At 42.6% G+C, this 17,442-nt stretch overlaps 1 protein-coding gene across 5 annotated transcripts in view; it reads left to right on the top strand.

Moving 5' to 3' along the window:
- LOC120943019 (immunoglobulin A1 protease autotransporter-like) overlaps positions 1-17,442 on the top strand; it is a 112,519-nt gene that overhangs the window by 67,159 nt on the left and 27,918 nt on the right. For 3 of the 5 annotated variants that reach the window (XM_040356070.1, XM_040356066.1, XM_040356068.1), the window contains 7 exons: positions 6,022-6,126; positions 7,755-7,850; positions 8,245-8,349; positions 9,792-9,896; positions 11,292-11,402; positions 13,048-13,152; positions 15,873-15,977. In XM_040356070.1, the coding sequence (XP_040212004.1) occupies positions 6,022-6,126; positions 7,755-7,850; positions 8,245-8,349; positions 9,792-9,896; positions 11,292-11,402; positions 13,048-13,152; positions 15,873-15,977 (732 nt within the window). The remainder of the gene's footprint in view (positions 1-6,021; positions 6,127-7,754; positions 7,851-8,244; positions 8,350-9,791; positions 9,897-11,291; positions 11,403-13,047; positions 13,153-15,872; positions 15,978-17,442) is intronic. The other 2 variants (XM_040356067.1, XM_040356069.1) reach the window with 2 other exon arrangements.

Raw genomic sequence — 17,442 nt, 5'->3', positions numbered from 1 at the left:
AGGTTGGGTCTGTGACATTTCTCCTCCATCCAAAGTAGACCAACCAGGTCCCAGACCTCCACCTGGTCTGGACATGCATTAGTCAGGCAGAGTGAACACACATAGTCAGTCCACATGATCTTCACTCCTGGCCGCAGGCACGGGTTGTCATCGGTAGGTGAGGGTTTTTTTCTGCCAGGAACATCTGGAAACAAAGTTGAACACTCTACTACAAATAATGTGCACATAAGAAGAATTCTGCCAAGCACATGCTGGTCACAAGTAGGGATGGACCGAACAGACCCCTGTTCGGTTTGCACCAGACCTTTCGAACACCGCAAAAGTTCAGACCCAAATAATGAACCCCATTAAAGTGAATGGGACACGAACGTCAAAAAAGTGCCCATTTTGAAGGCGTAACCACTTGCCGACCAGCGCCGTCATTATACGGCGGCAGGTCGGCAACTTCTCGCAAACCGTCATAGCTGTACTTCGGTCCCTTTAAGCAGGAGAGCTGCATCGCAGGGGTGCCGATGCTCATGACCGGCGTCCATGATGACCGCCAGCCACGAGTGATCGCGGACACGAGAGGCAGAACATGGACGTGTGTGTGTGAACACACAAATCCCTGTTCTGTGAGGACAGACAGATCGTGAGTTCCTAATAGCTAGAAATCACGATCTGTCATTTCCTCTAGGTCAGTCCCCTGCCCCACAGTTAGAAACACACCTAGGGAACACAATTAACCCCTTGATCACCCTAGTTTTAACCCCTTTCCTGCCAGTGAAATTTTTACAGTAACAGTGCATATTTATAGCACTGATCGCTGTATAAATGCCAATAGTTCCAAAAATGTGTCAAAAGGGTCCGATGTGGCCGCCATAATGTCGCAGTCCTGATTAAAAATTGCAGATCGCCGCCATTAGTAGTAAAAAATAATAATAGAAATGCTATAAATGTATCCCATATTTGTAGCTGCTATAACGTTTGCGCAAACCAATCAATATACGCCTATTGTGATTTGTATTACCAAAAATATACAGAAGAATACGTATTGGCCTAAACCGAGGAAATTTTCTTTTTAAATTGGGGATATTTTTTATAGCAAAAAGTGTAAAAACCACAGAGGTGATCGAATTCCACCAAAAGAAAGCTCTATTTGTGGGAAAATAAAGACGTCAGTTTTGTTTTGGTACATCATCACACAACTGGGCAATTTTCAGTTAAATCAACGCGCAGTGCCGAATTGCAAAAAATGGCCCGGTCATTGAGCAGCCAATTTTTCCAGGGCTGAAGTGGTTAAATCTAGTAATTGGGCATACAATGGGTATAGGGGTCCGGGTCCTGCTCTGGGGGACATGTATCAATAAAAAAAAAAAGTTTGTGAAAAAACATAATTTTTAAATAAGCAGTGACTTTTTGATTTTTAAAGTGAAAGCATAAAAAATAGGGCTGTTACTGATTAAAATTTTCGTGTTCGATTAACCGTTTTTTTTTTTAATCGATTAATCGACTAATTTCGATTAATTATAACGCACATACAGATCCAACTACTTTAAGGTGATCTCCTTGCATTGCAACTCTGCATTAGTCAGTGGTAAATGTGGTATACACTATATACAATCACCCGGCACTAGTTAGTTTCCACAATCCATGACTTAACTTCACAGTTCACACAAATACGTTTTAAATTCAAAGTGTAGCACTGACGTAAGTTATTTTTTCTTATTAAACTTTAAGAAAAACGTTAGTTTAACTTTAATTATAAAAACTTATCTAGTATATTAAATGTGAGTCACTTTATAGTAGGCATCACTTTAGCCAGTCACACAGACATACCAGAGTCTTTACATTTTCTAGAAGCAGACATGATCGCATTTTATTGACAATATACCCTGAAGAACTGAACAGTCTTTCGCACAGAACAGATGTTGCCGATACACAAAGAATTGTCTGCACAAAACTGCTTAGGACAGGAAAACGATGGCTATTTTTGCCCCCTTCCCCTGATGGAACCTGATGCATCCTCCTGCTCCACAGATGCAAAGATACCTCAATCCAATGGGTGCAGTTTGCTCGCATACAGCAGGGTAAGCCTCACTGTCCAGGCCGTCCAGTGACATCAAGAATTTTGATCAATCAAAAGAATTAAAGATTAATCGATGAATTACCATATTTATCGGCATATAACACGCACAGGCGTATAACACGCACCCTAACTTTAAGAGCGAAGTTTCAGGGAAAAAACTTTCCACAGCCCCCTGTCGTATAACACGCAGACACAGTTTACCCTCTATTTTTAGGGTAAAAAAGTGAGTGTTAAGCCCCGTACACACGGTCGGACTTTTGCCCAACCAACTTCAAAATCCGGCACTTTTCGTATTTGTCCGACCGTGTGTACGTTCCATCGGACCAACTTTTTTGGCTTCAATCGGACAAAAAGTTGGGTCTGTGAACGGACCAACTTTCTGTTCCGAAAAGTCCGATTGTGCAAAGTGCGACCGTGTGTACAGCAAACCATCGGACTTTTGGACAAAGTACAAATGCGCATGCTCAGAACCAATGTTAAACTCAACCAACAATAGCAGAAGTTAACCAAAGGGTGGCGGTAAAGAGCAAGTAAAACCACGTGATGTTGGGAAAGTGTTAGAAAAGTTTGCAGAAAAGTCCGAGCGTGTGTATGCTATGGGTGTGATCGGACAAATCAATTAAGACAAAAATCCAAGGGAAATTTTGTTGGATGTCCGACCGTGTGTATGAGCCTTTATACGCCAATAAATACAGTAATCTTTAATTACCCCCAGCCCTAATAAAAAATTAAAAAAAATCCTTTCAATATAGTGCCTGGGGTCCCCTAATGCCTTGTACACACGATCGGAATTTACGATGGAAAAAGTCAGACAGACTTTTTCCATTGGAAATTCCAAACGTGTCTATGCCCCATCGGAGAAATTCTGATGAATTCCATCGGAGTTTAAATATAGAACATGATCTATTTTACTCCGATGGATTTCCGTCGGAATTACGATGTGCTTTTGGTCGGGCTTTTGTCCAATCGTGTGTACAAGGCATTAGTCTACCTGTAAAGTGGCAGATCTGTACCATGTCTGCAATCTGGCTTTATAAATGCAATTATTGCTACAGCAAACAAAATGATATTTTCCCTGCAAGCTGCCTTTATTTTGCTCAGCAACAGCTGGGGAGCCAGTGTGTATGATGAGGCCACAATGTAGTGCACTGGGAACAAGATTAGAGATTGTTGGATACATTCTGGTGTCACTTTAACTTTGGATAAAAGTAACGGGTGCGTAAAAATTGGTCTTTGGGTGTCAGTGGTGCCTTCACACCATAACCCTATAGAGGTAATCTTGATGAAAGCAAGAATTTGCCTTGCTATAAAAAATTGCAATGATATGCACCTGTCAAACAGGCGCAGAAAAATTACTCTTTTGGTGTTGGGGCTATGGCAGGAATAGATGTGGACAGGGAGGCAGGTTTATCCACTCTGGCAACTGCAGGGGACTACATACTTGTCTCTGCTTGTCTCTAAGGCAGCGTACACACGATCAGTCCATCCGATGAGAATGGTCCGACGGACCGTTTTCATCGGTTCACCGCTGAAGCAGACCGATGGTCTGATGTGTGTACACACCATCGTTTTCAAAACCGATCGTGTCAGAACGCGGTGACATAAAACACGACGACGTGCTGAAAAAAACGAAGTTCAATGCTTCCAAGCATGCGTCGACTTGATTCTGAGCATGCGCGGGTTTTGAACTGATGCTTTTGCGCACTAACCATCGGTTTTGACAGATCGGTCAGCCGTCCATCCGTTCGATTTTAAAGCAAGTTCTCTTTTTTTGGAACAAAGGACAACAGACCGATGGGGCGTACACACGGGCGGTTTGGACCGATGAAACTGAACTTCAGTCCATTTTCATCGGTTTGGACCGATCGTGTGTACGCGGCCTGAGTGACAGAGGATGAGAAGGATGAGGAAGGTTTAGTAAGCCAGTCCACCACCTCCTCTGCATGCTGTGGCTGAATAGCATGGGCAAACTCACTAAAAAGAGGAAAGGATGCCCTGCCTGAGGACTGACCACTACATCCACCTTTGCCCCTGGACACATTTTTTGCTGGCCCCCTTATAGTGCCAATGGAACGTCTGCCTCTCCTTGTTGTCCTCCCAAACATTATTGGGAGGGAGGGGGTCGTGCTTATAACCAAGTGTAAAGAAGAAGTTAAAATCTGTACATAGATGCACTTTAATCAATGTAAAGAGGTGTTTGGTGCCCTTTAATTTGAGTACTCACACTACACAGACAGACTCTGGATAGCTGTAAAAAATGCTAATGTCGCCCTTCCTTCAAATGTTAGCATGGCTCAGCGCTTTAGGATGCAACCTTGAGATGCAACCATTTATACAAATATAATATAATGCAATATAATGCACCAAACGTACAGTGATGCACAGAACAATATGGCGTTAAACTAGCAGTAACGCACAAAAAACTATATGGTGTTAAACTGGCAGTAACGCAATCAAATAGACTGTGTTCAACCGTCACTACACTGATGCTATCTGAACTGTCCCTACTCTAGCTATACACGAATGTAAAGATTACTGACACGGTCTCACTACACTACACTACACTAAAACTATCTGAGCTGTCCATACTCTACACTAATGTATGTAGGAATGACACGGTCTCACTACACTACAGTGAAACTATCTGAGCTGTCCCTCTTCTAGCTGCACACTATGCAAAGCTGAATGATGGTCCTCCTCACTACGCTCACACTATCCCTAGACTGACACTAAACTAATATTCTACACTGATGATTGAAGCAAAATAGCACACTCATAACTAATAGCACTGAACAGAGCCCTGTTGTATCTCTCTCCACACCGCAATCACACTGAAAATGGCTGCCATTGAAAGAATACTTTTATACTGTGGGGCGGGAGTGAGCCATGATTGGATGAAGTCATGATGACAGTGTCCAATCATGACTCTGACAGTGTTCTGTGCCCTGATTGGCTGAAGCTTTCACTGCTTCAGCCAATCAGGGCTTGTAATGCACTTTTCAGCGCCGCAATGCACTGTGGTCGGTTCAAGGGGCCGAACAAACGGTCAAACAACCCTTTTGTCCGGATGTTCGCTGAACCGTTCGCCCATTCCTAGTCACAAGATACATTGTGCCAGGGATGTGATGCGCAAAATGAAAACTGTACAAAGGAGGCTTCCAGATTCTGATAAGCCCCTGCCCTCAGACCCCTGAAACCACTGCCCAGGAATGTGGGAAAGAGGCCCCCCTTGCCCCAAAGCACCATCCTCTGTTGAGGGTATGTGGCCTGGTATGGTTTGGGGGAAGCTCTCTTGTCCTCCTTTTCCTGGAGGGGGGACCCCACATCGCTCCTTTTTTTTTAAATTTGGGTGTGAGGATTCCCTTAAAATTTATAATAGACCTAAGGGCCTGGCATGGATTTTTTTTTGGAGGGGGGGCCCACAAAGTTTTTTTTTTTTTTAGGTTGTTGTGTTTTTTTTCTTAACGCTGGCACTGGTTTGTTTACATTCTTCTGTCAGCGGGGAATCCCACTGACAGCTGATGAGGCATCAGAGGTAACAATGAGTGAACAATGAATTTTAATGGATATTTTCTATTTGAATACGAATTAATTAGAAAATCATCAAATCCATTAAAAAATTAATAAACAAAATTAAGCTACTCAAAAATGTATTTCATTACCAATGCAACAAAACACCTTTTTTTTTTTTCAATCTTCACATGCCTAATCTGCAGCCTGTGAGATCCAGAACAGCCTAAAGCAATCAATAGCTGCTCCAATGATTACAGAGGAGCCAAAAAATAAATTTACCAAATGTCCTAACAACCTATCTAGAAGGTTGCTGCACAAAAGTGGAGCAATTCCCAATATCAACCAATTATATTACTTGTTTTCCTGAAATTTAATAAAGAGAGAGCTGGTGTGATATTCTTTTGTTCAATCACTTCATTTTCTTTTTCTGTTCCCTGCAGAACCAGAACCACAAGTAAAACCGATACAAAGCAACATTACAAAAAACATATCTCTTACATCTCCCAGCAAGCAATTGGAAGAAGCTCCTTCCAATGCATTTAAAGGTAAGTCATGTTTTACACTCCACCACTGCACATCACACCCAGGGGCTGTACACACATTGGGCCAGATTCACAGCGGACTTACGACGGTGTATCTCCACGTACGCCGTCGTAAGTCCGAATGTGAGCCGTCGTATCTATGCACCTGATTCTTAGAATCAGTTACGCATTGATTTGGCCAAGATACGAGCGGCGTAAGTCTCCTACACCGTCGTATCTTGGGTGCATATTTACGCTGGCCGCAAGGGGCGCTTCTGTAGATTTACACTTCGAATATGTAAATTAGGTAGATACGCGATTCACGAACGTACTTGCACCCGCTACGCCGTTTACGTTAGGCTTACGTCCGGCGTAAAGTTACCCCTGCTATATGAGGCGCAGCCAATGCAAAGTATGGACGTCGGCAAGCGTATCTTTTTACGTCATTTACGTAAGTCGTACGTGAATGGGGCTGTGCGTAGGTTACATTCACGTCACAGGCATTGGGCCTGGCGTATCTTATGGAGTAAATTCGACGTGATACTGAGCATGCCCGTGAATGCGCCGTACGATCGGCACTTAATTTGCATGGGGTCACGGCTCATTTTAATAAAACACGCCCACCTCTTCCACATTTGAATTAGGCGGGCTTACGCCGGCCGATTTTTTATGCTACGCCGCCGCAACTTACGGAGCAAGTGCTTTGTGAATACTGCACTTGCCTGTCTAAGTTGCGGCGGCGTAGCACAACTAAAGATACGCTCTCCTACGTGAATCTGGCCCGTTGATCCTCACTTTTCTATAGTTTTCAGGGCAATATATATTGAAAGAAAGGAAACAATTGTAATTTGGAACCACACAAATCTTATCAATCATCACTAAGCACTCTTCTAGATACACAGTGAGAGAAATTGGCGGCCTGCCAGGGATATGATGAGCACAAGTATCACACTCTGCTCAGTACATGGGATCTACTGACAGGATATCCTGAGACCAAATAGTCCTCTACCTGACACACAATAACCCTACAAAACACTCTATCAGGGATATGACTGTAGCACTACCCCCGAAGGAGCTGCTGGTTTGTTTTGGGTCTACGCTCTGGCTATCAACCCCTAAAATTGGCTCGAACCCTCCCTTGGCACAACTGGTATCAGTGAGAATTGTAGTCTCCAATAACTGTTGGAGAGCACAATATCCTATCACACCACAACAAATTATGTAAACAAATGGTTACCTTGAGTTGTATTGATCCTGTGGGATGACAGATGGAATGCACACAAAATTCAGCTTAACCCATGTAACTCTGTACTTGATGAAATAAAAGCAAAGGAAAACAAAGGTAAAACGGTAGTAGACTTCTTGCAGAGCCCTGCAAGAGTCAGAATCAGTGATAACAAATAAATACACGTTAAGTTATAACAGCTATGCAGACCTGTGTAAGCACACAGCAAGGGGATTCCCTCAGTAAAACATCCACACTGAAGCACCTCCTTGCCAAGCCTCACCCAGCTCTCTCTATTAACAATACTACACAGTTTAATAGAACCAATTACTCAGTTAAAGATTATGAAGATAGATATCAACAAGTTGCAATAACTGAACAGGTAGTCTTAATATACCTAACTAATGTTGCATCATTTGATTGACAGCACCGAGAGACAATGGCTGCGCTGCTATCAATGTATCCAATCAGGACCAGCCATTGCTGGTGTGCTTGTCCCCGGGGCGAGAAAGACAGGGCCCAGGTAAGTAAAAACGGGGAAGGGGGTCTGGGGGGCCTCAGCATGACAGAAGGTTTTTCACCTTAATGCATAGAATGCATTAAGGTGAAAAACCACAAGGGTGGATCTGCCTTTCCAAATGCATAAATGAGTTATGGATAAAAGATTGAATTCTTATATCCTCCAACCCACAGTGTCCGGAACTCACACTTCCAGCCCCCAGCCATATGAGAAGAGTCTGGCTTATTGCTCAGTAGGGTTTCATCAATGGGAGGGGCTTTGGCACCTTTGGCAATGCCCCTTTGGGAAAATGCCCCTCTATTCTTGATCTGTAAACAGCTTTGAAATTTAAGAAAGAGAGAGCTGATGTGATGTTTCTTTGTTCAATTACTTAATTCCCTTTTTCTGTTCCCTGCAGAACCAGAACCACAAGTAAAACCAATACAAAGCAACATTACAAGCAACATACCTCTTGCATCTCCCAGCAAGCAATTGGGAGAAGCTCCTTCCAATGCATATAAAGGTAAGTCATGTTTTACACTCCACCACTGCACATCACACCCAGGGGCTGTACACACATTGATCTTCACCTTATATAGTTTTCAGGGCAATACACAGTATGATAAATGAGCAGCCTGCCAGGGATATGATGGGCACAAGTATCACACTCTGCTGAGTACATGAGATCTACCGACAGGATATCCTGAGATCAAATAGTCCTCTACCATAACCCTACAAAACACTCTATCAGGGATATGACAAAACACATGCCAGATACATTCTTAATATATGAAAGACCTAGACATGAAGATTACACTTTGTTTTGCCAGGGAAATCTTGAAACAAAGCTGAAGACTCTACTATGAATAATGTGTATATAACAAGAATTCTGCCAAGCACATGCTTGGCACAAGATGCATTGTGCAAGGGATGTGATGAACAAAATTAGATCTGTAGATTTTGCACCTTTACTTGTGTTTTTCCGGTTAAAGTAGCAGGCTCCAGCACAAGCATTACATGGTACCTAAAGAATCAGTAATTAACCATCTTAGCACTCCCTCTTGCTCTCCACCATGCATGAGGTGTGTTCCCTCCCTGAAACATACACAATCGCTCCACCCTTCTTCCTCCAGCCAGACGCTCTGTTTACCAAGCGGAATCTTCCCACCACCCCAGTTAACTCTTGACTGCCAAATTGAAAATGCCCTTCATCCTGGCAATTATTTTCCAGGGCAAAGCTCTCTCTTTGCAATAAATATACTGTATACTGTAGCAATCATCTCTTGCACAGGAAGATTCAGACAGTCTATTGGGTACCCCCCCCCCACGTGCACATAATAGAGATCCCGGATGAGCCCCCACATGCAGAGCATGTAGTGTTTCTCGGAGCAGTGCAGAGGCAGCCAGGTACACAGTAACAGTCCATACACTCTGGCTCATTAAAAAGTCCAGGGGATGTATTTTGTATATTTATTGCTGAATAAACTTGGGGACTGTAGGGGGGGCCTTAGCTGGTATGCTCGTCCCCAGGGCAAGAAAGACAGGGCTCAGGTAAGTAAAACGGGGAGGGGGGGTCTGGGGGACTGCAGCATGACAAAAGGTTTTTCACCTTAATGCATAAAATGCGTTAAGGGGAAAAAACCATGAGGGATTACAACCCCTTTAAGAAAGGATCTGCCTTTCCAAATGCATAAATGAGTTATGGATAGAAGATTGAATTCTTATATCCTCCAACCCACAGTGTCAGGAACTCACACTTCCAGCCCCCAGCCATATGAGAAGAGTCTGGCTTATAGCTCAGTAGGTTAGCAAAAATGGGAGGGGCATTGGCACATTTGGCATTGCCCCTTTGGGAAAATGCCCCTCTATTATTGATCTGGAAACAGCTTTAAAATTTAAGAAGAAGAGAGCTGGTGTGATGTTTCTTTATTCAATTACTTCATCCCCTTTTTCTGTTCCCTGCAGAACCAGAACCACAAGTAAAACCGATACAAAGCAACATTGCAAGCAACATATCCAATACAGCTCCCAGCAAGCAATTGGGAGAAGCTCCTTCCAATGCATTTAAAGGTAAGTCATGTTCTACACTCCACCACTGCACATTAGACCCAGGGGCTGTACACCCATTGATCTTCACTTTATATAGTTTCCAGGGCAATAAATATTCCAGGAAAGGAAACAATTGTAATTTGGAACCACACAAATCTGATCGCTCGTCACAACTAAGCACTCTTCTAGGTACACACCATTAACCCTATAAGACACTCTATCGGGATATGACAAAAAACACATGCCAGATACATTCTTAATATATGAAAGACATAGACATGATGATTATAGGTTTTTTTTTTGCTAGGAACATCCAGAACAAACTACTATAAATAATGTGTATATAACAATAATTCTACCAAGCACATGCTTGGCACGAGATGCATTGTGCCAGGGATGTGATGAACAGAATTAGATCTGTACTAAGGATATAATGCACACATTGGCGTAACATTTACCATGGAAATGATAAAACATGTGGAGCAGTCTGCCACATTTCTGATAAAACTCACTGGGGATAATTCTAGGTACATATGTGGTGTCTGAGGATCTCTGTTGGGGTTATGCGGAGCACAATAAGCCATGGACATGCAAAGCAAAATTTGTAATTTTGCAAAGTCCTACTAACCACATTGAGCTCATGTTGCTCATAGCAACACTTTGTCAGGAACAAGCTGAGCACAAGGATTTTTTTTTACTGGGTAATACCAGGATCACTGAAAAGTCTGCAAAGGACACAATGAGAACACTGATTAGTTTTCACTCTCTTATGCCGGTTTTGGCCGGTTTTTCCGACGGAATTCCGCTCAAGCTTGGCTTGGCTTGCATACACACGGTCACACAAACGTTCTCTGAACTTTCGACTGTCAAGAACGCGGTGACGTACAACACTACAGCGAGCCGAGAAAATTAAGTTCAATGCTTCCGAGCATGCGTCGAATTGTTTCCAAGCCTGCGTCGGAATTTTGCGCGCTGGAATTGCTACAGACGATCAAAATTTCCGATCGGAAATTATCCCATTGGAAAATTTGAGAACCAGCTCTCAAAGTTTTGTTGGTGGAAAGTCCGATGGAGCCTACACACGGTCAGAATTTCCGACCAAAAGCTCACATCAGACTTTTCTTGTCAGAAAATCCGACTGTGTGTACAGGGCATAAGAGTACTTGGAGGGAAAAAGTCCAGTCTGGGCTCTTTATATGTCCCATAAATGCACAGTCTCTTTGCACTTTCCATTATTTGGGCTGCATTCTCTCTTTCTTTCTGCAGGTCAGGGTGAAGGTGCTTGCTCAAGCTCTCTACTGTCTTTTTGCTCAAACTGCTCCTATTAAACTTGGGTCACCCAGGATTTTAAGAAAGAGAGCTGGTGTGATATTCTTTTGTTCAATAACTTTATTCCCTTTTTTCTGTTCCCTGCAGAACCAGAACCAGAACCACAAGTAAACCCGATACAAAGCAACATTACAAGAAACATATCCCATACAGCTCCCAGCAAGCAATTGGGAGAAGCTCCTTCCAATGCATTTAAAGGTAAGTCATGTTCTACACTCCACCACTGCACATCACACTCAAGGCTTGTGCACACATTGATCCTCACTTTTCTATAGTTTTCAGGGCAATAAATATTCCAAGAAAGGAAACAACTGTAATTTGGAACCACACAAATCTTATCACTCATCACTAAGCACTCTTCTAGGTACACACAGAGAAATTAGCGGCCTGCCAGGGATATGATGGGCACAAGTATCACACTCTGCTGAATACATGTGATCTACTGACAGGATATCCTGAGATCAAATAGTCCTCTACCTGACAAACATTGTGAATTGTAAACCCGATTCATGAAATCCAGGGCAAAGCTCTCTCTTTGCAATAAATATACTGTATACTGTAGCAATCATCTCTTGCACAGGAAGATTCAGACAGTCTATTGGGTACCCCATACCCATGATCCTCTTATTAGTTGCTGCTGGCAACAGCCACATGCTCATAATAGAGATCCCGGATGAGCCCCCACATGCAGAGCAACCCCTAAAGGAGTTACTGTAGTGTTTCTTGAAGCAGTGCAGAGGCCGCCAGGTACACAGAAACAGTCCATATACTCTAGCTCATTAAAAAGTCCATGGGAATGTATTTTTTGTATTTATTGCTGAATAAACTTGGGGGCTGTAGGGTGGTTTGTGATACTCTGAAAACACTGCATAGGGAAAGGAGGACCAACTACACTGCTAAGCTTCTCTGAACAGTCTTTACACCAGAAGCAAAGTAAGATAGTCATAACTGAGACCTTGCCAGGGCTGTCTCAGCCAGAGTTACCACTGGCACTCTCACCCAAAGAACACCAGCACTCAGTCAGCTGCAAGGGGGGAATAGCCACCCCCACCCATATGGGTGTAATCCCTTCAACATGAAGATTCTTCTGTTCTAAAATAATATTTACAGTATATGCCTCTCCAGCCACCTGCTGGGCACACCTCTCCATGGATTGGCCAAACCAAAATACATTTTCAGGTTGCTCACTTGACATTCCAGCCCACTAAGTTCTATAAACATCTAGAATGCAGGGGGAAACAATCAAACCTAAAGCCTGTGAGATACAGAACAGCCTAAAGAGAATCAATAGCTGCTCCAATGATTACAGAGGAGCAAAAAAGAACAACATTTACCAAATATCCTGGCAACCTATCTAGGAGGGTGCTACACAAATGTGGGGCAGTTCCCAATATCAACCAATTATATTACTTGTTTTTACTGAAACAAATGTTTTCAAGAAAGACCGATACAGGAGAAATCTCCCCTGTAGTGTTCATAAATTAACCTCAATTTTTTTAAAAATTTACTTTTGTAATGAATATTTTTCAAAATTAAAATACTATTAAAGTATCTGCATTTCCAATTGCATTCATGAGTTATGGATAGAAGATTGAATTCTTATATCCTCCAACCCACAGTGTAAGGAAATAGCTCTTCTAGCCCCCAGCCATATGAGAAGAGTCTGGCTTATGGCTCAGTGGGGTTTCTGAAATGGGAGGGGCTTTGTCACCTTTGGCATTGCCACTTTGGGAAAATGCCCCTCTATTCTTGATCTGGAAACAGCTCTAAAATGTAAGAAAGAGAGAGCTGGTGTGATATTCTTTTGTTCAATAACTTCATTCCCTTTTTCTGTTCCCTGCAGAACCAGAACCACAAGTAAACCCAATACAAAGCAACATTACAAGCAACATATCTCTTACAGCTCCCAGCAAGCAATTGGGCGTAGCTCCTTCCAATGCATTTAAAGGTAAGTCATGTTCTACACTCCACCACTGCACATCACACCCAGGGGCTGTACACACATTGATCTTCAGTTTCTATAGTTTTCAGGCAATATATATTCCAAGAAAGGAAACAATTGTAATTTATAACCACGCAAATCTTATCACTCATCACCAGGGATGAGCTTCGTGTTCGAGTCGAATATATGTTCGACTCGAACATCGTATGTTCGATGAAATACGAACAAAACGGGTCGTTCGTGCCAAATTCGAGTGACGCGCCACAGCCCATAATTCACTGCGGCATTGCGCGCTGATGATTAGCCAAGCATGCACTATGACCCACATGCTTGGCCAATCACAGCGCCGTCAGTACAGAGAGCCGTAATTGGCCAAAGCCAGGGTGGCCGTAATTGGCCAAAGCAGGGCGGCCTTGTGTAGTGTGTTGCGGCGCTGGTTAGATATCAGTCACAGAGAGAGAGAGAGAGAGATAGGGAGAGTGTCTTTTTTTTCTAGCTAGATGGAGCAGGCAGGCTAGTCAGTTAATGTTACAGTGTGTAGAGGATATATATACATCCCAGGTGTTGTACATATATTTATACACTGTATAGTTTAGCTAGATCAGTTCTTCCTAATTTACTGGCAGGTAGTTGATTGTGCTAGCTGCAGTATTCTCACGTGGTGTATTGCCTGTGTCCTCTGCAGTGTGCACCATAAAGCTACACAGGCATACTATAGACACCCAGCAGGTACAATATTTAAAGGAATTTTTCTTTTTTTTTTTTATTTAAGCATCATGATGCTTAAATAGAAAAAAAATATATGAAAAATTCCTTTAAATATTGTTCCTGCTGGGTGTCTATAGTATGCCTGTGAAAACGTCTTTGAGAACCCGGGTCTTGCCCCAGGGAACATGTATCAATGGAATTTTTTTTTTTTTAAATGGTCGTTTTTTCTGGAGCAGTGATTTTAATGATGCTGCATCATTAAAATCACTGCTCCAGAAAAAACAACCGTTTTTAAAACTTTTTTCCATTGATACATGTTCCCTGGGGCAAGACCCGGGTTCTCAAAGACATTTTCTGACAGTAACTTGCATATTGGGCTTTAAAATGAGCACTTTTGAATTCGAACGTTCGAGTCCCATAGACCTCAATGGGGTTCTAAATGTTTGCGCGAACGTTCGGTCCGTTCAAAGGTTCTGGTGCAAACCGAACGCGGGGGTGTTCGGCTCATCCCTACTCATCACTAAGCACTCTTCTAGGTACACACAGAGAAATTAGCGGCCTGCCAGGGATATGATGAGCACAAGTATCACACTCTGCTGAATACATGTGATCTACTGACAGGATATCCTGAGATCAAATAGTCCTCTACCTGACACACATTAAAGTGAATTGTAAACCCGATTCATGAAATCCAGGGCAAAGCTCTCTCTTTGCAATAAATATACTGTATACTGTAGCAATCATCTCTTGCACAGGAAGATTCAGACAGTCTATTGGGTACCCCATACCCATAATCCTATTATTAGTTGCTTCTGGCAACAGCCACATGCACATAATAGAGATCCCGGATGAGCCCCCACATGCAGAGCAACCCCTAAAGGAGTTGCTGTAGTGTTTCTTGAAGCAGTGCAGAGGCCGCCAGGTACACAGAAACAGTCCATATACTCTAGCTCATTAAAAAGTCCATGGGAATGTATTTTTTGTATTTATTGCTGAATAAACTTGGGGGCTGTAGGGTGGTTTGAGATACTCTGGAAATACTGTATAGGAAAAGGCGGACCGACTACACTGCTAAGCTTCTCTGAACAGTCTTTACACCAGAAGCAAAGTAAGATAGTCATAACTGAGACCTTGCCAGGGCTGTCTCAGCCAGAGTTACCACTGGCACTCTCACCCAAAGAACACCAGCACTCAGTCAGCTGCAAGGGGGGAATAGCCACCCCCACCCATCTGGGTATAATCCCTTCAACATGAAGATTCTTCTGTTCTAAAATAATATTTACAGTATATGCCTCTCCAGCCACCTGCTGGGCACACCTCCCCATGGATTGGCCAAACCAAAATACATTTTCAGGTTGCTCACTTGACATTCCAGCCCACTAAGTTCTATAAACATCTAAAATGCAGTTGGAAACAATCAAACCTAAAGCCTGTGAGATACAGAACAGCCTAAAGAGAATCAATAGCTGCTCCAATGATTACAGAGGAGCAAAAAAGAACAAAATTTACCAAATATCATAGCAACCTATCTAGGAGGGTGCTACACAAATGTGGGGCAGTTCCCAATATCAACCAATTATATTACTTGTTTTTACTGAAACAAATGTTTTCAAGAAAGACCGATACAGGAGAAATCTCCCCTGTAGTGTTCATAAATTAACCTCAATTTTTGAAAAAATGTACTTTTGTAATGAATATTTTTCAAAATTAAAATACTATTAAAGTATCTGCATTTCCAATTGCATTCATGAGTTATGGATAGAAGATTGAATTCTTATATCCTCCAACCCACAGTGTAAGGAAATAGCTCTTCTAGCCCCCAGCCATATGAGAAGAGTCTGGCTTATGGCTCAGTGGGGTTTCTGAAATGGGAGGGGCTTTGTCACCTTTGGCATTGCCACTTTGGGAAAATGCCCCTCTATTCTTGATCTGGAAACAGTTCTAAAATGTAAGAAAGAGAGAGCTGGTGTGATATTCTTTTGTTCAATAACTTCATTCCCTTTTTCTGTTCCCTGCAGAACCAGAACCACAAGTAAACCCAATACAAAGCAACATTACAAGCAACATACCTCTTACAGCTCCCAGCAAGCAATTGGGAGTAGCTCCTTCCAATGCATTTAAAGGTAAGTCATGTTCTACACTCCACCACTGCACATTAGACCCAGGGGCTGTACACACATTGATCTTCAGTTTCTATAGTTTTCAGGCAATATATATTCCAAGAAAGGAAACAATTGTAATTTATAACCACGCAAATCTTATCACTCATCACCAGGGATGAGCTTCGTGTTCGAGTCGAATATATGTTCGACTCGAACATCGTATGTTCGATGAAATACGAACAAAACGGGTCGTTCGTGCCAAATTCGAGTGACGCGCCACAGCCCATAATTCACTGCGGCATTGCGCGCTGATGATTAGCCAAGCATGCACTATGACCCACATGCTTGGCCAATCACAGCGCCGTCAGTACAGAGAGCCGTAATTGGCCAAAGCCAGGGTGGCCGTAATTGGCCAGAGCAGGGCGGCCTTGTGTAGTGTGTTGCGGCACTGGTTAGATATCAGTCACAGAGAGAGAGAGAGAGAGATAGGGAGAGTGTCTTTTTTTCTAGCTAGATGGAGCAGGCAGGCTAGTCAGTTAATGTTACAGTGTGTAGAGGATATATATACATCCCAGGTGTTGTACATATATTTATACACTGTATAGTTTAGCTAGATCAGTTCTTCCTAATTTACTGGCAGGTAGTTAATTGTGCTAGCTGCAGTATTCTCACGTGGTGTATTGCCTGTGTCCTCTGCAGTGTGCACCATAAAGCTACACAGGCATACTATAGACACCCAGCAGGTACAATATTTAAAGGAATTTTTCTTTTTCTTTTTTTATTTAAGCATCATGATGCTTAAATAGAAAAAAAATATATGAAAAATTCCTTTAAATATTGTTCCTGCTGGGTGTCTATAGTATGCCTGTGAAAACATCTTTGAGAACCCGGGTCTTGCCCCAGGGAACATGTATCAATGGAATTATTTTTTTTTTAAATGGTCGTTTTTTCTGGAGCAGTGATTTTAATGATGCTGCATCATTAAAATCACTGCTCCAGAAAAAACAACCGTTTTTAAAACTTTTTTCCATTGATACATGTTCCCTGGGGCAAGACCCGGGTTCTCAAAGACATTTTCTGACAGTAACTTGCATATTGGGCTTTAAAATGAGCACTTTTGAATTCGAACGTTCGAGTCCCATAGACCTCAATGGGGTTCTAAATGTTTGCGCGAACGTTCGGTCCGTTCAAAGGTTCTGGTGCAAACTGAACGCGGGGGTGTTCGGCTCATCCCTACTCATCACTAAGCACTCTTCTAGGTACACACAGAGAAATTAGCGGCCTGCCAGGGATATGATGAGCACAAGTATCACACTCTGCTGAATACATGTGATCTACTGACAGGATATCCTGAGATCAAATAGTCCTCTACCTGACAAACATTAAAGTGAATTGTAAACCCGATTCATGAAATCCAGGGCAAAGCTCTCTCTTTGCAATAAATATACTGTATACTGTAGCAATCATCTCTTGCACAGGAAGATTC

This window comes from Rana temporaria, chromosome 6 (genome assembly GCF_905171775.1).
Source record: "Rana temporaria chromosome 6, aRanTem1.1, whole genome shotgun sequence".
In the NCBI taxonomy this organism is placed as follows: domain Eukaryota; kingdom Metazoa; phylum Chordata; class Amphibia; order Anura; family Ranidae; genus Rana; species Rana temporaria.
Note: the sequence above shows the minus strand (reverse complement) of the source record. Positions and strands in the feature narration are given on the sequence as shown.